Here is a 23,041-nt window from a genome sequence, read left to right as displayed (position 1 = left end):
TATATTGCGGGTCTACCTGAGGATCTTGTTACGTTAGATATCTTATGTGTCGTGATACTCCAGATAGGATCAGTCGCTCTCGTTTTACCACCTTTAAGTTCACCTGGTTCATATAAATATCTCACAGTGACATCACCCAGTATCGGCTGTGTTGAAATACCAAGTCGTTGCACAGGTATATATTTTTTTGTGATCGCGATGGCAGGTTTCATGTTGGTTGTTCGAATCATTTCATTATTTAGCGCAGCTATCACACTTGGTAATCTTGCAACCCATTCACGAGATCTCGTATCCTGAATGAATTCTTTCGCGTACTGATATCCAAATAACCGCTCTGCAAGTGTTCGATTAAATCGCTCAACAATTGCCTGATCACGATGAATTTCAGTATGCCCTCGTCAGATGGTGACATTATGTTGTTTCATCAGCGATGATACTGCACCCTGAAATTCTTTGCCAGGATCAACTTGTAATAGATTTGGCCATCGTAGACCACTTTGTGGTCCACCACTTCGTTGATAAATTCGTTCAAAAGCATTGGCTACTTCAGATGCTGTTTTAGTCGCTAACGGCTCCGCATCTTTGTATCTACTTGCAACATCAACTACAGTTAACGCGTACTTGTATGTGTTTTGACGTCTTTGGATTTTAATAGTATCGTGTGGCAGAAATAATATATCGGCTTGGTGAACTTCATTTGGTACACTAACATTAAAATGTGCAAAGTGAATTTGTTTAGGACGCGGTAGACAAATTTGCCATATTGCTTGTTTGGATAACCAATTTTTAGCAGTAACTCGCGTAACTTTTGCTGCTTCAGCGAGTTTACTAATTGCTGCGCTACCTCTCCAATATCCTTTTGGGGAATAATAAATCGACTCCATTATAATTAATTACCAGCACCTAATATAAGTTTAGATCTCATTGCAGATTTTATTAACCAGCTAGCTAACCTCTCCTTGAAAGTTTTATCGGTAATGGAATTTAACGCGTCAATTAATTTCACATCCGCGAGATGGCGCTGTTGCAAATCCTTACTTCGGTTAGCTACATCATGCGCATGACACGCCTTATCAATAGTGTTTATCGGATACTCACCTAGATTGGGCTAATCTAAGGCATCAAGTCTGATATCAAGTCGGGTTCCAGGACCACAGTAATTATATCCTGGAAGATGTTTTTCTCCTGGGTATTTAGCCCACGGAGCTTCTGGTAATTTTCTTAACTTGGCTGCAATATCACCTCCTTTTTTTTTTACCTGACGAAATAAATTTAAACTTTTTTGTACTGCAACGTTCACACTTGCCTGTAAGCGCTTGTCGATTATTTTTTGTTGTAGTGGTTGTTACGTCCGCAGTTGGGGTACGTGTTCTACATTTCACACAATATAAATCCATATTATTTTATAATATATATAATGGAGATCACTGACTTTTCTGCTACAAAACGACGAGAGCCAATCAAACATAACTCGGTGCTACCAAATTCAATTCGAATGATAATTATAGGCCCATCTGGGAGTGGTAAGACGCAGTTGTTACTTAATTTAATAATGAAGTGGATGAAGTGGGATAAGTTGTATTTGGTAGCTCCATCTGTGGACGATCAGCGATGCTACAGCGTATTAAAAGATTTTAATGAAAGTGTAAAGTCGCTAAACGACGGTGATGATGTTGTTGAATTTATTACTAGTATTGATGAATCACCAAGTATCGATGATATTGATGGGAGAATTAACAATGTAGTCGTGTACGATGATGTGATGTTGGACAAACAATCAAACCCTGCCAGGATATTTTCACGCGGCAGACATAAAAACGTGGATGTGATTTATGTAACTCAACGATATACACAAATCCCGAAAGTGATCAGGGACAACTGTAACATTCTTGCGTTGTTTAACGGCGTTGACACACACACGTTACGAAATATACATCAGACTTGGTGCAGCGGCGATATGGATATAAATAAGTTTAAACATTTCTTTAGTCGTGCTCAGGCAAAACCACACGGATTTGTAACGATAAATTTACATGATCCTCGAACACGATATCGAGTTGGGTTAGATACAATTTTTAACTAGTGAGCAGCAGAGAAGGGCGAAGACAGGAAAACCCTACCAGGATATTTTCCAGAGGCAGACACAGATGTGATTTATGTAACACACAAATACCAAAAACGATCAGAGACGACAATAACAGCTAATAATTTTTAATTCAGAGCAGCAGAGAGGGCGGAACAACACGGAGTGTTTTCGCAAGATAGACCCTTGTATTAGCAGAAATAGTTGTATAGGTAGATATTTTCATGAGATAACCCTTCAAGTCAGCAGAGAAAGCCTATTTTGTCATGTTTACTGAATGGAGGGTTTATTTTGTGAAAAGAATCACCCTATCTAAAATGTTCTCGATAGAAGGCTCTGTTAAGCGAAATAGTTTGTGGGATTCGCCCTCTCTGCTGCTCGCTGCGATGTCTGCAGTGTGGCAGTTAATAGTGATGTCTAGCACAGGGGCACCATGCCACAGACATGTAGCATGATGTCCCACCCAGTCACATTATCCTGACACCAGGCCGACCTGTTCTAACACTAACCTCTTAATGCTGAGCGCCAAGCGAGGCAGCTATTAGTACCATTTTTGTAAGTCTTTGGTATGACTCAGTCGGGGAACGAATCCATGACCTCCCGCATCCGAGGCAGTCGCTCTAACCACAAGGCCACCGGAGCGGTCCGAGAGAGAGAGACGCACCCTTAAGTTTTTGAAAATATACTATAAAATGATATGGAAATTGTTGTTTTTTTGAAGAAAGCAATAAAATTGCACGTTTAAAATACATGGAAATTTGTAATGCTTTATATTATATATGTCAAAACATGTTGATTATCTATGTAAGAGAGATAATAAGGTACTAAGTTAACATTGTTGCACATTTTAATCTTTTATGTCTTCTGTTGTTAAGTCCCCTTGTATTCTAACCTGATGGAACCTAGAAGATTTTTTCGATTTTGTTGTTGTTGTTTTTGTAGGGTTTAACGCCATTTTTCAGCACAAGATAGGCTATACATGGCGGCCAGTATAAATGGTGGAGGAAGAACCCGGGAAACCCCCGGAAAGAACCACCGACCCACGAGAAGCTACTGGCAAGCTTTCTCACATAACCACATTAGCCGAATCCGAGACTCGAACTCACGCAGACAGATATGAGATGGCAGTGATCCGTAACGGAGAGCGCTTTAGACCACTCGGCCACTAGGGGGCCCCTTCTCGATTTTGTATCAAGGACTTGCTTCGTCTGTGTAAGATGTTTATTCTCCTGACGAACATTTTGTTTAGGTTGAAACCGTTTTGAATTTGTGACATTATCAATCTGTCTGTCTCTGTCTCTCTCTCTCTCTCTCTCTATATATATATATATATATATATGTGTGTGTGTGTGTGTGTGTGTGTGTGTGTGTGTGTTAAATTTTGACACATATTCCAATTTCCCTCTCTCCCTTTTATTGGTGGTACGAGAGCATTAGAAATGGATTTCTATTTTTCCCTTTCATGGGGGTGGTGGTGGTGGTCTTGTCCTCTTCTATTCTTTAAATGAACAAACTATGAACAAAAACATGAAAATTAATAAACACAAGCTAATTTTTTAAAAAATTATTTTATTGACGTCAGATATACAACAGGAAAAAAAGATCCCCAAAATATATTTAAGAATACCTTGAATAGACTGATGTTCTACTGGATGAAAAGAATTTCCAGGAATTTATGATAAGACCATTCCAACTTTGCACCAATTTAATTTAAGCCCAACACGGTAGCATAATAAGTATTCTGGTGTAAACATGTTCTTGATATGACTTTCTGTTTGGAGGAGTAACAGTAACAAAACATTCAAGATGGATGCTATGCAATATTCGATATCAGACTGGCTCAATTTCTATTTAGAACCAAACAGATATCATAAGAAATCTGTTTGTGAAAGCTCCATGTAGACATAACTAGCCATCTAAGAGAAGCCATGATAAGAATATTTTCAAGATGACCATTGTGGCAGTCATATTAGAAGTCCAAACTGCACCATTTTGAAGTGTGACCAACTAGATATCATAAAATGTCTTTCATTGTCACCCAATGCTGATATGACTATTCATACAGGAGAAATAGTGATAACAAAGGATTCAAGATGACAACTATGACAGGCATATTGAATGTCTAAATGGCACCATTAGGACCAACTAGACATCATATTAAATTGTTAAAAGCCCCATGTCGATACAACACATCCAGGAATAGTAATAGCAATATTTTTTAAGATAGCTGTATCATTTTCATTCTGGACTAAGTTATACATCATAAGAAGTGTTCTGGTGAAAACCCCATGACAATACGAATTTCGTTCAGATGCATTAGCAATAAAAAAATATTCAAGGTTGCCACTGCAGCAGCCATACTGGACATCACATTGGCACCATTTTCATTTAGGACCAACTAGACATCAAAAATAGTCTTCTGGTGACAACCTCCTCATGCCAATATTACATTTTGTTGAGGAGAAGCCATGATAACAAGATTTTCAAGTTGGCTACTGTTGTGGCCAAATCAGACATAAAATTGGCACAATTTTCATGTAAGACCATCTACCGGTAAACATCATATGAAGTCTTTCAGTGAAACCACATGTCAATATGACTTTCTATTCATGAGGAGTAACGAAAAATAAAGTTTCAATACAGCCATTGTGGCAGACGTACTGAATATCAGATCAGTACCATTTTCGTTTAGGATCAACTGTATGTTATAAGAATTCTTCTTATGAAACCCCCATATCGATATGACCATACATGCTGGAGTAGTGATACGACAACTTTTAATATGTCCAGTAAGGAAGCCATATGAATTGTCCGAGCAGCACCATTTATATTTTGGACCAAGCAGACCATGTGTGTGTAACGTTTCAGGGCAATCCTTCAAGTAGTTTAGGAGGAGCAGCAATAAAAACTTGTGCAACAGAACCAATGGGTGACAGACAATGGACTTCAGACTACCCCATACGCTCTTCTTTTGGTCTATAACAAATAAACCTAACCCCCACCCCACCCCTCTCCGTACTATTGGTTTTCAGATGCATCTGAGAAAGGAAAATATTTTTAAGGACATAAAAATTTATGTTTCCATATGACATTATCTTAACAAACATTCCTGTCATGATGCCAATTTTTCTTTTTTTTTTCTTTACATGTTCCCCTTCATCGCCACCTGACCTAGTGTATGGGGCATTATCTTAAAATTGTTTTGCATCCTGATCTTTACACATCTTCCCTTACTGAGATATCACCTACACTCATGCACAATCATAGCTACATATACTCACAAATAGTGTACACAAATATACTCACATACAAATCCCAGCATTTTTAAATTGCCTGGTATCTGTGTTGGTATATTATTTTCCAAGTAATAAAAATAATAGTCATGAACATATAATACAGCTTAAAAAAATCATGTGCCAAAAGTTGATAACAGTGTCCACCTTTAATTAAACTCATCAATTCATTTATTCACTTTGGCTACAGATATTTGCAACATTTTTATTATCTGTGATATTTGGGAATGTTTATGTACATTATGTGCATATAACATATTTCACAAGCAAACTTATTAACTTCCTAAGATCACCGAAGTTGTTATTGCTTATGAAGAAGACATCGTTTTGTGTAATTTTAAAATTCAAATTACAAGGTTGGATCCATTCCACATGTAACTGTTCAGTAATTAAACAGTCATATAATAAGTACTCACTTTGAGTCCCTCCTGACAGAAGTTAAATGTATTATTATCACTTAAACCATTTTCAAACACTGGCTTGGTACAACATTTATATGAAGAAATCTACAATTAAAAAGTGTATTTTCCAAAGATAGAATAATTCAGAGCATTTTACAAAAAGTCCCATTCAAAATCTTTTTCAATTCTATCAATAGAAGACCAGATTCATTTTTCTCCTCAAGATAATGCATCTGGACATGCAAAATTCTTGTATTTTCACCAATAAAACCCTATAACAATATTAGCATTTGTAACTATACATTACATTACACAACCGGTCACATGAAAAGTACTTTTATACACTTCGGGATAAATTCTCACACATATAAGCACAAGCCATTTAAAAAATTGACAAATGTAGAAGTGTACCACTGAGTACATACTGATGTTGCCCAGCATAGAGATACATGAAATTTGTTTTGGTAGAGTTATTAAATTTTAACATCAATACATTGTGGCTAAAAAGCACTTTTTGTTCATCCATTGTCTTTCTTCTCTCTCTCTCTCTCTCTCTCTCTCTCTCTCTCTCTCTCTCTCTCTCACACACACACACAACTTGTCAACATCCACACTAAATGACACTGGAAACTCTGTATCTAAGAACCCAGCACCAAAAATTCAGAAAACAATATATGACCAACATGCAAATTGTATACTAAATTTTTCAAAATCCTAACACAATTATTCATAATTAGCTGCAAGATTATGTGAAGTTTCTCACTAATTAAGTCACTTTCTAAGAATAATGTTATGCCTCTATGTCTTAAATGATGTAAATGAAAAAAGTGAAACCAACAAGTTTAGTAAAATCAACTCTTTCCCTTGAATACAATTATTAAAATACGAAACACACAGTACTGTGAATTAATTTCGAAATAATTTTAAATGTTCTATCACAAATCCAATAATCTTGACTATCCTGATGTACCTGTGATGCAAAGGATTGTACTGGAATTTCCTAGGTGTGAGTAATTCATAATTGAACACATCAATCAAATTGGAAAGCAGTTCAATTCCATAACATTCTAATTCTGTAAGCATGGTTAGTCCTTGAACTAAAATTTTAATAAGCATCTTAAAAAACATGACAAAATTCTGGTAAGTAAAAATTCTACCCTCAATCATGGACAAAAATCAAGCACATAATACAAATCAAATATACATAACAATACATAGCTGAAATTGAAACAACAGAATTATCATTTGGTACAAGATTTTATACCTCCAAGTATATCGAGAATTAATTCAGAAAATTATTTCACTTCTGGGATGGGTCTGGTTGTTTCACTATACTGTTAAAAGGGTCAAACTTGTACATTTTTACAGGTTTCTGCTGTTACTTCAAGTTCACCTACTTCTGTGTAGATGATGCTTCATAAAAAATGAAAAATGTGAATATACACTTAATATTACAGCCCCCATCTTGGTATTTTGGGCATTAGAATATTTAACAAAAACAAAGTCCACATACTGGTCTGTAAAGAATTGAAAATTGTCACTAGTTTTTTCTAGGTCTCAAAATAATGTCCTTAATGAAACCTTCCTGCGTCCAACATGGAATTGTTGTGCCTATCATGTTGAGAGCTTTTTCTATACGCTCATTCCTGCGAACACAGTGGACTGGATGGTACCTATGAACCTTAAGATAATCCTTATTTAGATCAATTCTGTCCAATACCTTCCTGCCACGGTTATCAAAGCAATTTTTCCGAATGACCATGTGCATATCAAATACTCGTCCGGCTTTCACATCTTTTAGCTTGACAACGATTCCCTTATCATGTCCATACTCCACTACATCACCACGTTGGAGTTCGTTCATAAGATGAACATCAGCTTTTCCCATGTAAAGGGAACTAAGACTACCTGAATGCATGTCTCTGGTTTCCCGATCATCCAAGCATTCCGTTTCTTCAAAATTATAATCCAATTTTACCTTTGCCCACTTACACAAATGATCAGATCTGTTAGAGAACATATTCCACTTTTGCTCACCGACTCGTTTTCTTGCTCGATCTATGACCTCTTCTGAAGAAAAGGTAAAAAAAAAGTATTAAAGTGTACAAGATTCACCTCTGACCTTTCAAGGTCCACTTGGAAAGTTTCCTCCACAATTTCTCTTATGCCAAAAAGTGCAGGTAGGGAATAATGAATCCCGCGAACCATGCCTTTCTTTGGATCATTAACCCATTTAACATCTGAAACAACGATGAGATGTCTTATACCATAGTAAGTCAGAGATGCAACTTCACCAACTGTCATATCTAACAATGTCGTGATTTCTTCTTCACTGTATTGGACTGGGGACCACAATGCTTTTCTGATCCTTGGGACAGCCAAAGTCAGCATGGTACCACTTAAAACAAGCAAAACTGTCAGTGGTATCTGCAATGGCAAGACAAAATTTACACTGGCAAACAAGATGGAATATGTGAGACCAAATATTCCTAATTGTAGCCACAAATCTAATAGCTTCTCTGTCAAACAACGGCAGCATACATTTTGGTCATATCTGTACCGCTTCATTAAATATGCTGTCTTGATGAAACAGTATATGATGTTAGTTGCGAAGCATGTTCGAAGTACAGCTAGCTGAACACCTGGCAAGGCAAAATGTACAATAGCAAATGAGATGACAGCCATCAGACTAAATGCTCCAAATTGTTGTGACAGATTCAGTAACTTCTCCTTCAAACAATGTAAACTTATTTTTGAACAATTTATGTACTGCTTGATTAGATACACTGTCATGAAGATATAGTAGATAATGCTAGCTGCTGAGAATGTTCCCAGTACAACTAGAGGAACATGTGTTGCTTCATTAACTAATAAAGCTATTACATCAATGCCTCCAAAAAGGACCCAAAATATTTGGACTATATCGTTAAAGAATGTATCAGCCTGTAAACTTTTCTCCTCCCCAAGGACGCACCATGTTGCAAAATCCTCACAGTTTTTTATTAAGAAATCATACATTTTAAAGAGTTCCCAATTTTCACTTTGTTTTAAAAGGGATTCAGCTCTTTGCACAATGGCATCAGGTGTGTATCTTGGATACTGATAGTCAATTATAAACACATCATCGAACTGCAGCTTGAATTTCCTTTGCTGTTCACAAACCTTGATCACCTTATCCTCCTTATAAAAATGAATCAAAATCACTTCGGCCGTTTGATGTGATCTCTGAACAATTTCTTTGACGATTGCATGATGTCGGTATGCTGATACCTGCTTGCACAGAGACTTGAAAAAATATCTGGAATGTTCCCCTCGAATAGATATATGTTGTCCTCTCTGCAAACTATGCAGGTCTTCTACTCTTCTTGCTTTTGAGCAATCAGCACAACTCCTGCCATTGCCATCCTTAAACGATAGTCCACTTGATCTCTGTTCCAATCCTGACTTTTCAGTTTTCAGGACATGATCACTATTTGAATGATCCAATTTAGTCAACAGGCCTTGTTTTTCATCTTTATCGCACTTCTCAAATTCCTCCTTTTCTGGGGCAAGTTTCTCACAGGACTCTTTATTCTCCTTGAGATTCTGAAATTCACGGCCTAAATGCTGTTTGTTTGAGCACTCTACATCTCCTTGTAAACTAATTTCTCTAGAATTAGTTGAAGCCTCAGTTGTGTTCTTCAGCTTTCCATTTGAATTTCCTAAATTGCATTCCAAATGTTTCTGACTGTGGGTACTTTTCAAGTCAATGATCGGGGCCCTTAAAATATCTGCCTTTTCAGCACCATCCTCGTTCCTGCATAAACCTACTGAAGATGACTGTGGATTTGTCTCACTTGATGCACCTGGTGACTCTTCCTGTGCTAACAGAGAACCGGCTATTTGGTTGGGCTCTTCACTAGAAGCCACTACTGTTGCTACATGACCACTGAAACTAATGTTTGTCTCAGTTTCTATGCTGCCTGCCTGCTCTGCTGAGCTCCTAATCTGATTACTAATTACTGACGGTAATAACGGTGCAGGCAGATTACAAGTTCCTCTTGATGACTGATTTTGTGTGATTTTTAAGTCATTGTGCCATGTGTCTTGCCAATCAGATGCCTGGACTAGTGGTGATGGAATATTCAAATGACTACATGGGCTAAAACCACCATGTCTAAATCTCTCTCTTGATCCACTGGGCACTTTATGATCCACATCACAGTCAATTGATTCTGTTGTACTCCTTAATACAGCCCCAAGGATTCTCTGTTTAAACAGAACATCTATTTTTGAATGATCAGTCATATAACCAACTGGCTTAGCAGCATCAGTCCCTGATCCGCTAGTTGTCTGTTGATTTATGCATCCATCTTCATCACAGAGACCAGCTGTTGGGACAGGGTCTGAAGCATTTCTTGCTGCAATTATTGTGACTGATGGTTGTACAGTCTTGATGCCTTCTACATAACTGGGTTGTAAGCTAGTTGTCTCTGATGTTGCTGGAGACGCCGATGGAACACTTCCATCATTGGTTGGTCTGGTACTTTTTCTACCCATCCCACCAATTATTTCATTCTTCTTTAAGTCAGGGATTGCACTGAGACCTAAATAAGAATAAAACAATATTAAATGCATTGGCTTGGTTTTCATTTTAACCAAACTTGCAATGGAAAGATTCTGAGTCCTCATAGTGCAGAACCAAAAGCTAAACACTTAGAAAGCAAACGTGTCATATCAAGAACATTTTATTTTTATTAAACAAATTGTAAAGACTCAAAATCATTTTAGCAGGAAACAGCAGTATAAGGGCTCAAAATTTGGGGAAAACTATAACCTTTTATTAACTATTTGCTTCTGAAGTGAAGTTCCCTTGCTAAAACATATGATAAATTGTAAAATGCTTTCACATCAGATATGCCCCCTGTTGTTTAACAGCACCTTTTTTGTTAACATTTAACACTTACCGTCTCTGCCAACTATCTGTATGGTATTGGTCAAATTCTGTTATAAAAAAGTCTTTAGTACTTTACTGATAAACTGAAGCTATCTCCATGACCTTTAAGTCAAAGATATGGATTTTTTTTGTTCTTTTGTAATTAGAGGAATGATTTATGAATATAAATGTAACAATTAGTGGCCATGAATAGTGTGTTATAGGATTTAATGCCATTTTTAAGCACAAGATAGGCTTTAGATGGCAGTCAGTACAAATGGTGGAGGAAGAACCAGGGAAAATGCGGAAAGAACCACCGACCCATGAGAAGCTCCTGGCAAGCTTTCTCATGTATCCACATTAGCTGAGCCCAAGACTTGCACCCACGCAGACAGAGGTGAGATGGCAGTGATCTGTAACGGTAGGCGCTTTTGACCCCTTGGCCACTCAGGGCACTGTGAATAGTGTGTAAGCCAATTTAACTAAAGAAAATGGATTTGTACATGATATCAAACACATGAAAACAGGCCATATTTTTTTAAAATTTATTTCCAGGGCAATGTTAGAGATTAAGTGTCCTGATACGACGACTGGTCTGTGAATAATTTAATTTGCACTGACACTGTATTTTTGGAAAGAAAATTTGTCACCAAGTCTTGGGAAGTATTCCTTTATTTAGACTGAAAAAATGTCAAACATACAGAATGTTTTCTTGCACTGAATATACTGTACTTTTTTTGTAACAACTTTTGTCTTTTATGAATCTACATGTCCTACTTCTCAATATATGAATTTCAGTTTTTGTTTATGATTTTTGTGAATCTCTGCCATCAATTTACCAAACTGATCCCACATAAATTTGTCTTGTATAGTGCTAGATAGATTTTTTTTCTCTGAAATCTGATCTAAATCCAGCCCTGTTCATTTGGATCGGAAATTCTTCTCTAATGTATGGCTATGCAGCCAGCTGAGCTAAATATGTAAAAGGTCTTCTGTCAGGAGGAAACTAATGGTTTTGTACTTTTAGTACCATGTTGGCAGCCATATTTGATACATCATAATTTGTACAGAACTAAATAGCCAGGAAGTTTTAGTTTTCATTTTTCAAAGGTCAAATTCTGTTAAGCAGTTTCTAAGGAAAGGCAATTTGTATTTTAGTAATGGGAGTCATATTTGATGGAAAGATTGGCGTCATATGTGCAAACTTCAAAAGTTTCCATTATAGAACTCTATTCATTAAACTGAAATTTGTCTAGTGGTTTTAGCAAAGATGTAGAAATATCAAAGATGGAGGAACAATGCATGATGAAAACAAGGTCACATAATAAGATCACATGACCTTATGGCCACATGAGCTAAAAATTTTAAAATGAGGCCAATTTCAAGTGATATCCAGGAAAATGATGGCTGTGGCATGGCAGGTGAGGAAAAGAACAGTAAAGAAAATGAAATAGTTGGAATAGGTGTTGTTTAAAAATGTTTGATGAGAGGTGGAGTTAGAATTTTTGTCTAGTTATTGTTCATCAAGGAAAAACTTTGAGGACCGGAACAAGATCAAGCCTAGTGTAGTATGCATGTATATATAGGGTTTAATGGTATGTCAGCACAAGTCTGGCTATATAGTGCCCATTAGAAGTAAAGTTAAAAAATACAGATATAAAGTACACAAAACTATAGAAAGATGAATCTTGAAAAAATTTAACAAAAACACTGCAAGATCAATGACAATAGTGAAACTTTAAATTTTAATTAAAAAATGGGATATTAAATAAATGATACATGTAAAAAAATATAAAATCCCTAAAGTAAAGGATCAGATTTTTAAATATAAAATGCATAAACTCTACAAAATCTCTTTACCTCACCTGCCATGCCACAGCCATCATTTTCCTGGATATCATTTGAAACTGAATCAGCATTTGATCCCGGGCCTGGATTTTGTTCGATCCCCGCAATGAAAAGCAACATCAGCAGAATGCCTAAAACAATTTGTCCACTCATAGTAGGTGCAAACATCTTCTTCATGATCCCATTTCTACACCACTTTGAGATTCGATTTAGCAAAACAGAATGAGCAAAAGCGAATGCACCTATCGATGCTCTGTACTGATCTACACTCACACCCATGAGACTTATATTGATCTTCACTGCCAAAGACTTAACTTATTGCAGAACAGTATACTGGTACTCTTTAATTGCACAGATGTTCAATGTGTCTATCTTTTCACTCAAATATTCATAACAAACTACTGATATGTCATAAAGAACACTTTAACTGGGACAGTCTTATGGCTATCACTGTCTGTTAGGACTTATTTTGACTGAATCTCTTTTATTTACACACTGTTGCTTTGTTGAGCCTTTTGGTGTCTATTTCAGAACTCTAGGTCAGATGGCCATGCCAAACTTCATGTCATCCCATGTGACTGAAAAAGAGATACAAGACATATGAAAGACATGGGATTGGAAGCCTGCTGCAAACCAAAATGCATCAATCATAAGAACATTGTCTCAAAATATTCTTCTTCTCTCTCTTATACAACCAAAATTGGCTTGTCAGGAAAGTTTAAGTTTACAAGATCCAGAAACAGACCTGAATCTTGCACACTCAATGGATAGGCGCATAAATTATTAATGTATGTGACAATTCATAGAGTGGTTTGCATATAATTCACTTAAAGTCATGTAGCTTGGCTATACTGATCTTCAAATAAGAACTAAGAATATTTACCTAGACCAATTTTCCTTTTTGTTAGGTTACTAATTCTGCCTAGAGAACCAAGTGCACACATTTAGTCAGTGTTTGATGTTGCAATTATTATGCCAGTATACTTGACTGCTATGGTATTACAGGTCTTAAAGTTAGTGATTGGTGAATAAATAAATAAAGACAATGACCTCAAAGATATCATACGTCTTTTTGTTTTTTTGCTCTGTATTAAAATGCAGTTAATTTCAAGTTTGAATCCATGAACCCGAGTTGTCATAGGAAGCTACTATAAAGGTATTATGGATCATGTGATGACACTTGTAACGGCATGCTGACAGTTTGCTATTTTGTAATAATAAATGTTATTGAATATTCTTATCAATATAAATATCAAACTTGATATACTTTATCTAACCAGGATAAACACAGTATCATGAAGCTACGATATTGAGGTCTCAAAGTGGTTGAGCTACCCAGTCCACAAAGTATGGATAATACTGTATTCTCACACCATCCTATTTGTACCCGACTACCAATTTTTAAAACAAAATGCATCAAGGATATACAAAATGCATAAAACTTAGTCATTTCAGTCACTGATTTATAATTTCTAATCTGATTGTCGCCATGGAGTCCCAACCAGTCAACTTGTTGGCTTTCAAATCAAATGGGATTTTTTTACGCAACATAGTCACATTATTTGTTTGGGCCAGACTATGTTTTCAAGTAAAATATGTGATGTAGTTCACCATCATTGAAATTCTCAGTAATTCCATAAATTATGGTTTTACATCTCTTCGAACAAATGTTTACAAGAGTTCCTCCCATTTATTTGTTCAATTTAGTTCAGAAATATTAAAAATAGACATAGCAAATACTGGACACAGACAACACAAATTTTGTACTTAGACAATCCTAGAAACCAGAAATAGACAGGGAGCAGTCTGACTTCTTTACATTGTGAGCTTCTGTGTTTATTGCATAGCCAATAATTTGACAATGTTAGTGACCCCTTGATCAGGTTAGAAATTATAAATCATTGGATGAAATTACTAAGTTTTGTGCATTTTTTATCTTCATGATGCTTTTTTTTTTTAATATCAGTGTATGTTTTATCATCAAAGGATATCATGCAGGAAATTGATAGTTGCTACCTTACTCGGAAAAGGGTTAATGGTCAATCAGCTATCAAAACATATGCTTGTGAATGGGCAAGAGTTTGTTAACGTAATTGATATCAAAATTAGGCCTAGCTACTGATGTCTTGACGAGTACATTTCGCTACAACACTGGAACTAACCGGGCTAAGGCGATGGGCATTAAAAATAAGTATGGTCAGTCAATGTACCTCTTAAATAGCTCTTGTTCGTCCATCAGAGTGACACTGAATTTTGTCAATCCAAGTAAGGACTTATTCCAAACACTAAGCTAGGCATCACACACTTTCTTACAATTTGCTCCTGTCCTATCCGAACTATCAATTCTAGCAGTTTTAGCACTCTTCTGAATCTTGTTACAATCTTCATAAGTTTGCCGCTTAACCCAAAAATACTTATCCAAATTTACGAATGGCATTTTGTTTAAGTCTCAAAATGTCTTGATTCTGAGGTCACGTGCACTACTTATTCCGATACATTTGGAAATGAACACAATAACGAAAGCTGAAGTTGTTTATTTGATGTACTTTTATAAATGACAGCATTTACATCTATGGGTCTTTCTGACTCTGAATTCAATCACTGTAAAAATAAGTACATTTTTGCATCCAGCCGCCAGTTAAAGCCTTTGAACTTGCCGCCCAGCTATTGCATCATGTTCTTTTTGATGTACAGTGCTCCCCCTCTTGAATGGCCCCCCTGACCAGTGGCCACCTGCTCCTTATGGCCAGAATCCGTTGGCACCGACGAGTTTGTTTTCAAAAGTACCCCTTGCGAATGGCCACCTGGCTAACGCGACTAGCATATTAGTGCAATAATATAAAATTTACCCCTCACTAGCAGCCGCATTTGATTTGAATATGTATCCAGAACCAGTATTTTATTCATAACGTGTGTTAAGTAATCCGATTTCTGTTTCCCGATGTCAGGTTTTCGTTACTGAAAGAAGTGTTGAGTAAAGTACACGTACCACTAAGGTTAGTATTATATCATTTACACCTCACAAGAAGCCAAATTTATTCCATAAAAACCGAGAAAGACTCAGATTTTAATCCATACAAACGGGTAAGTACATGTAATCCAATCAGCCTTACTTCTGTGTTATCATAAGATGTCCGGTTTAGTCACTCTGCTAATTGTTAAGATTACAATTATTGAACAGTAGTAACAGATGAGAAGTGGCAGTATCGATGTACAATACCCAATTCAGCAGGAAAATGGTTTGATAGCCTTTATGGCTTCCCTTTGTAAGATTTTGAGCTTGTTCACTTTGATAATTTGTGGCTATTACTACTGACAATAATTGTCAAAATTACGAATCCTAACGGCTGCAAGGTCAAATCTGCGTGATGTTAATGGTACATATCGAAGCTGTTTTGGCCTCTCTCACTTAGTGTAAAGAAATGCATAAAAACAACAGGGTATCAGACTGCGACTAACAAATCACGTGACAAGATCACTTCCTTTAAAAACACAGGGCAATTTGTTTAGATGCATACCAAATTGTTTTATCAGTACTGCAGTTGGCAACATGAATAACTTACTGCAAAAAGATCAACGTGTCATCGAGGAAAAGAAAAATTCTCAGTTTAGAAGTGAAAGTGAAATTAATTCACCTGACTGAAGGCGGGGGGGGGGGGGGAGGGGGGGGTTCGAGGATCCTTGCAGAAAACTGATGTCGGAAACACTCAGATAAACAATATCGTGAAAGATAACGAAACAATTCTGCAGAAGTGGGAAGGTGAAATGGACGGAGAAAGGAAGATTGTTTGAGACAGAGGACGTTTGTATCCTGATTTGAATGACAAGAAAAAGCAACAATTTTGTCAGTTAATTGGGATATGATGACTTTACCGTAAGTAACAGATGGTTGCACAGATTTCAAGTGCGGCACAGTAAGCAGGGATCGTCCTGGGCTTCGCCAATGTCGCAAATTGCGATTTTTTTTTCTTATTGGCGACAAAAATATCCCATCTGGCAATTTTTTTGGCGACATACTTTTTGGTTATTTAATTTGTACATACAATCATGGATTTGGACTGAATAAATTTAAAGCCAGAACGAAAGGAAGCCATAAACTTGACTAAGCAACGCATTGGAATCAATCTGTTACACAAACGATCCTTTGTTCTTATTGACAACCCTATCTTTACAGTGCATTGTTACATCATAATCTGCTTATGCTGACATCTGGGCTGAGTACTGTATGCTGCGATACAGTCAATCATGCTACCGCACTATACCTACAACTGACCGACTTCTGAAGACGCGAATAGAACAGATACAATTAATTGTATGGCTAATACTTCTGTTTTTTTTTTATACATATACCAATACAATAATTTTGCTGAACCTTCATAGAAAACTGATAACCTTTGAAGTACCGACTACTGTGTATAAATACAAAGCAGCAGCAGAGAGGGTGAACAGACCATAGAATTCCGACAAAACAAATAAAACAAACAAATAAATCATCTCGTAGAAAGGTCAAGATTTTACAAATGAACTTTTCCTTGAGATGTTTATTTTTGCAATGACCGATTGTGCTAATAAAACCTCAGTTCGAAATAGTAGCTGAAAAAATAAAGTACTCTACGTGTTTATTTATTTCTTGTTTATTTGTTTGACGACCAACGTTGGTAGGTACCCTCTCTGCTGCTCCTCTTCTGCTGATATTAATTAAATTATTATGTTATAATAAAATGATACATCCAGAATCTCATACTGCAAGAACAGCACGAGAACGATTAGAAACAATTAAAAAATTTCTTCCTGTCAGAGACTCATTTAGAAAAAATCTGCAAGCGCAGCAAGAATCAAAAGTTGAGTACGAAGAAGACACTAAAAAACTATTTAAACCCGTCACTGCAGCTACTAAGAAAGCTGCATCGGCTGTTGAAAAAACTATATGGGGAGATATTGCGGAGGAAGATGAGAAGAGGAAAAAGGGTATTTTTCCGGTATTAGAACAAACTGCAGTGCAGGCTGAAAAAACAGCAAGAAGAACCAAACAAACAAAAAAGATTTTACGAGACCTTCCAACTGACATAGCCGCAGCTCAGCCTCCACCTGTTGATGAGGAAATACTTGAAGGCATTGAAAAACTTCGTACCGAAGTCGCCGATGTGAGAAAAAAACTTGCATCTGAACCCAAAACAGCAGAAGAAAGCTTAAGATTAATTGCAAGATTTAACGAAGGAGTTGTTGAGGAAATTAGAAATATTGAAAGAGAGAGATTACCTGAGATGATATCAAAAAATATATCTAATAAATCTAATTTTTTAAAACCCTTTTATGAAAAAACAAATGATGATAATTTCATTAAATGGATATATCGCGTATATTACAACAGAAAACAAGCTAGAGGTCAAGAATTTAAAAGACTTAAAGAAGAAGTAGAAAGACTTAGAGGGAGACGGGAACAACCAGAACAAGGAGAGTCCTTCCAGTATCAGCTTCCTCCACCTCTGCAACAAATAGAACAACAACAACAATCTTCTTCGCCACAGCAAAGGTTGCTGTCGAAAATTAAAAAGGCTAAAGAGTCACTTAAATCACCCTTCTCGAAGAAAATTTCTGCACCGAAAATGACATTTACACCGACAGGTTCACCACATGGATTTCGAGAAGGTGACTCACCCCCGGACACCACTGAAGTACCTACTCCGGTAATGCAACCACCACCTCAAGATGAACCTAAAACAGGATCTGGTTTATGTCCTGATAATATCATCAATGACGTGTCACGGTTAGAAGTTCTCATAGGAGGAAAACGTGCCGGAAATAATTCACCAGAAATAACCAATGAAGCAGCTGATATTTGTCGGCGACTATTTCAAGGTGGTATCATGGATATCGGCGTTTACCGAGAACTTATTGATGAGCTCGTTGATGACTAGTTGTTAGATAAATGGTAAATAAAATAAGATGATTGTGCATGATAATCATCGTAAACCCACACAGGTTCGAGCGGTAAACTCACGATTACCAATCTATGAAGCAATTTACGGAAATGGACTTGGTGATGTCATTCGAGGATTATTCACGAGGATAGCTCCAAAAGTAGCACCCGTCGCAAAACAATTATCGATGAAGGCTATTGATATTGTTCGTGATAAAGCTCCTGGAGCAATTGTCAATGTTGCTGGTAAGGCGTTCTCGGCGATCAAAGAAAGACTAGCACGATTATTGCGACGAAAACAACAACCACCGGTGAAACTGGCAAGTACTGACGTGATGCCCTCAGACGTAAGTAAAATAATAAATCAGGCTGCAAATCAAAAACTAGCGGCGATATCTGAAGAAGCAGAAAAAAATATAACAGCAAATTTAATAGCAGGGAGCGGTCTTCGTCGACGATGATCATCATTTGGAAAAATGATAATTATAATAAAAATGTTCAGGCGCGAATCAGACCCAGCATTTGATATGGAGGCACCTGTCCTTAAGTACGAGTCAGTACGTGATTATCAATTTTATTCTTATGACGCAAGACAACCAAATCATCCGGGGAGAATCGAATTACAGGTTCATGATACAAGTAGATATTTCTTGCCCGCTGAAGCGTTTATTGAAGTAGAAGGTAGACTTGTAACGAATGTTGTAGCTAATACGCCATATGCTGCTAATTTGCGTGTTGGTTTTGTCAACAACGGAATTATGGCACTGTTTGATAGCGCCACATACATGATTGATGGAAAAAATATTGAATCAATTCAGAAGGATGTTGATGTTGCTACAACAATAATTGGTCTGGCGAGATATTCTGACGACTTCACAAGATCAGCTGGTCCAACAATGATGTTCGCTAAAGATATCACCGACAACGCTAACCATAATCAGTATACCAAGGTATTCACTCCAAGGGCTACTGCAGTTGATCCACAGGCAGAAGCTGCCAACCCCGATCGTGAAGCTAGACCAGGTGCTGATTTTGAAATCATAAAAGATACTGCCCTGACTTTCAACTTAGGGTTTGCAACACGCCGATCAGCGCTGTCAGGAGATAATAGAAATTTTTCGTGTGCAATTCCATTATCTCACATCTTTGGATTTTGCAGAAATGTTAGAAAAGTCATCTTTGGAGCTAAACACACAATTGTGCTCGTAAGAAAAGGTAATGATAATGATGCAATCTGGCGAGGTGCTGGTGCTGTTGCTGAGGGTAAAGTAAATATATCAAAACTTTCATTGTGGATGCCAGTAATGACTCCATCTATTACTGAGGAACAAAAATTACTATCTTTTATGGATCAAGGCGGTAAATCATTGCTATCATGGTTAACAGTAACCACAGATGCTGCTCAAAGCAATATTAATGGTTTATTTACATGGAATATAGCATCACAACAGGGTGTTTCTGCACCACGACATATTTTTATTGCACTACAAAATAATGACCGGATAAATAATCAAGAACGTTCACATATGATATTTGACAACCTTGGAGTTAGTGAAGTTTCTTTACGGATAAATGGACATCAAGAACCATCCGAGGATGTATTGTTAAATTATGCACAAAATCATGTAGCGCGCGCATATCATCGTTTAATGTCATTCATGGGACGTGATCAAAATATAGATACTGGTTTGCAAATATCACAACTAGATTTTACAGGTCTATATCCGATTTATTATTTTTCATTAGAACATCTTGATTTATCCAAACAATCTGTTGTTGATATACACTTTCGAGCTCATGTTACTAACCCACCAGCTGGTGGTGCCTTTTACAGAGCGATCGCGGTCATACTTAGCGACAAGGCCATGTTACTTGAAGGTGGCAGTGGTCGAATGAGAGTTGTTGATGCACCGGTGGAAAATCTTTAATCGTGTTATTTAGAAAAATATATTTTATATAAAAATGTCGTATCGTCATGTTAATGTTACTCTGACCCCGGGTCAGGTAAAAAAGCTTCAATCAAAAACCGCCAACAAATGCGGAACTAAAATATCACTAAAACGAGATCATATTAGTGGTGGTCCAAACAAATTATCGTTGACAAATAATCAGATTAAACATTTCAATAAAGCCCTAGAATCAAAAACTGGAGTTCAATTCCATCTCTCCCCGAGCGCCATCAAAGACATGTTAAAACGGGTGGTATATTTCCACTATTTGCGGCCATTCCGGCATTACTAGCTGCGGCTGCTCCAGCCTTAGCAAAAGCGGCCGCGTTAGGTGTTGCTGGAGGTGTTGCTGGCGCGGCGGGTAAAAAAATTTTCGAAAAAGCTACTGGTGGACGATATAACAAAAAAAAGGGACGCGGTCTAAGATTACCGGGATCTCGTTGGGGGAGAGGCCTAAGGCTTCCGGGATCATTTCGTTAAACGTTCCATCATCAAATTTTGATTTACTTGATGCTGCTAAAAAATTAAAAATATCCGCCTTTAGAGGTGTTTTTATGCGAGATCAATTACCGAAACAACCAAACAAACTAGAAACAGGTATTATTAATCTTGACAAACGTTCCGGACCTGGTACTCATTGGGTATCATACGCGGTTGATCCGCGTGGAATTGTTTATTTTGATTCGTACGGGTTAGCTCCACCTGTTGAATTTATCAAGTATGTCGCACCACTCCATGCAACAACCAGAGGTTCCAAAGTTTGGTATTCAACGCTACCCACACAAACAATGACAGATCCGCCAATATGCGGCCGTGAAGTAATTAATGTACTCGACGCTATATCAAAATCATCCAGGCCGCCACATAAAGTCGTGCACGATTATACAAGCAACCGATATGTTGCGCGTAAAGCATTTTAAACAACGGATCTTATTATAATGGTTGATATTTACGGAAGATCTTCTACTAGTAAGAAAATAAAATCCGACGTTGATCTGTCAAAGTATGCGACTAAAGATGACCTCGCTGATATTATGAACCTTGCTGGAGTTGATCCAGATGAGGTTGTTATTTTTCAAGATCGATATGGTAAACTAAAAACCAGCAATATCAAATGGAATGATATAGTCCGGCGAGTACTTGGTGCAGTTACGGATAATATTCCCGTGTTTACTGACGGTGGTAGAATCAGAGATTCAAGTATGTCACTTAAAACCATCAGAGATGAAATTGCAAAAAGTGTTGCTAATCGCGTGAGAAACACCGGTGACACGATGACAGGTGAACTCAACATGAGCGGGAACAAAATAGTAGCTGTAACAGCTCCAAAAACTGACAACGATGTCGCAAACAAACTATACGTCGACGACGTGGGTGGAAAACTATCCACGCTACGGGCCGAATATGATGTTCACGTAACCGGTTTTACAAGGCTTCGAAGAAATTTTCAGAAAACCGATGATGCCATAAATAAGTTCTTTGGAAATCCTTCCGTCATTGACATGAAACTCGTTGATATCAAAACTGACCTAGACACGATCAAACGAACACAGCTAGACATCATAGCGGGAATTCCTGAGATTATCAATAAAATCAATCTGATTAAAATTTCAGCTGAAATAACTCCCGGGCATATCACAAACATCGTATGCACGGTATCATCGGGATTTGCAACATGGTCAAAACAAAATAATACCATCAAAAATACCGCAACAAGTACTGGCGTGTACAGGCTAACTGTGTTTAGTGCTGCAAAATTTGAAATATTTACAACGTTTCCATGGCGTCATTCCACAGACAGGTTTTCCGGGGTTGTATCTGTTATATTAAATATCGGAGCCGAGGAAATATTTATTCTGGAAACAGCTGATAGGACATTAACCGCAACATCTTACTGGTGGTGTTTGGAATTTGTAGCTGAAGCACATCAATTGTTTACTGCATAAAAATATATATGGACGGTGCACAATACAGATACAATCAAGCGCGTGAATGGCAGGCTGCGCTAAAAGATCAAGTTGATCAATATACAGTAAAAGTAAAAAAATATCGACGACGATTGGTTATCGTTGATGTGATTGTTTATTCAGTATCCGCTGTTGTTGCTGGAACCGGTGTAATATTATCAGCGTTGACAACGATGGCACCAGTAGCTGTAACTATTTGTATTTCAGCAGCAACAACTATTGCAGGTGTGCTTGGTATCATCACAAAAAAAATATGTACTTGTACGAACGAAAAATTATCCGATTACAAAATAAAATTACATACAGCGACGGTAGCATACTCGAAATTATCCTCGTTGTTATCAGCGAGTCTCAGTGATGGAATTATATCTGATTTCGAATTTTCAATGATGACCAAAATATACGATGAAGGTATTAAAGATACAAGTATCAATAATGACAGAATTACTCCAGCAGATCGTGACCAACACAACTCCGCCAAAGATAACGATGATCTCGGTAAGTTCAACTAATCCTGAATTTAGTGTTAATTTTCCTATTGCAATTCCAGTAAAAGAAATAGCACTAGCACAATTACGAGTATATTACAGCTGGCCAAATATCAGATCAAAATCATTTAATGGTACACCAGCAAATAATTCGCTCGTATTTACTAACAAGAACAA

The 23,041-nt window shown here is 37.1% G+C and overlaps 1 protein-coding gene across 2 annotated transcripts; it reads right to left on the bottom strand.

Annotated features, from left to right (window-relative positions):
- Positions 1-7,692: 7,692 nt before the first annotated feature.
- LOC149786886 (uncharacterized) lies at positions 7,693-13,093 on the bottom strand. 2 transcript variants are annotated; one of them, XM_089977404.1, is made up of 2 exons: positions 12,558-13,093; positions 7,693-10,363 (listed from the first exon to the last, which is right to left on the bottom strand). In XM_089977404.1, the coding sequence occupies exons 1-2, from the start codon at positions 12,817-12,819 to the stop codon at positions 7,836-7,838; spliced, it is 2,790 nt and encodes a 929-aa protein (XP_089833530.1). In that variant the 5' UTR covers positions 12,820-13,093; the 3' UTR covers positions 7,693-7,835. The 2 variants fall into 2 exon arrangements, with proteins under 2 accessions (XP_089833530.1, XP_089833531.1); XM_089977405.1 differs by having other exon boundaries at positions 12,553-12,665.
- Between the last annotated feature and the right edge of the window lie 9,948 nt (positions 13,094-23,041).

Source organism: Sinohyriopsis cumingii, chromosome 12 (genome assembly GCF_028554795.1).
Source record: "Sinohyriopsis cumingii isolate HCF-2022 chromosome 12, ASM2855479v2, whole genome shotgun sequence".
Taxonomy (NCBI): Eukaryota; Metazoa; Mollusca; class Bivalvia; order Unionida; family Unionidae; genus Sinohyriopsis; species Sinohyriopsis cumingii.
Note: the sequence above shows the minus strand (reverse complement) of the source record. Positions and strands in the feature narration are given on the sequence as shown.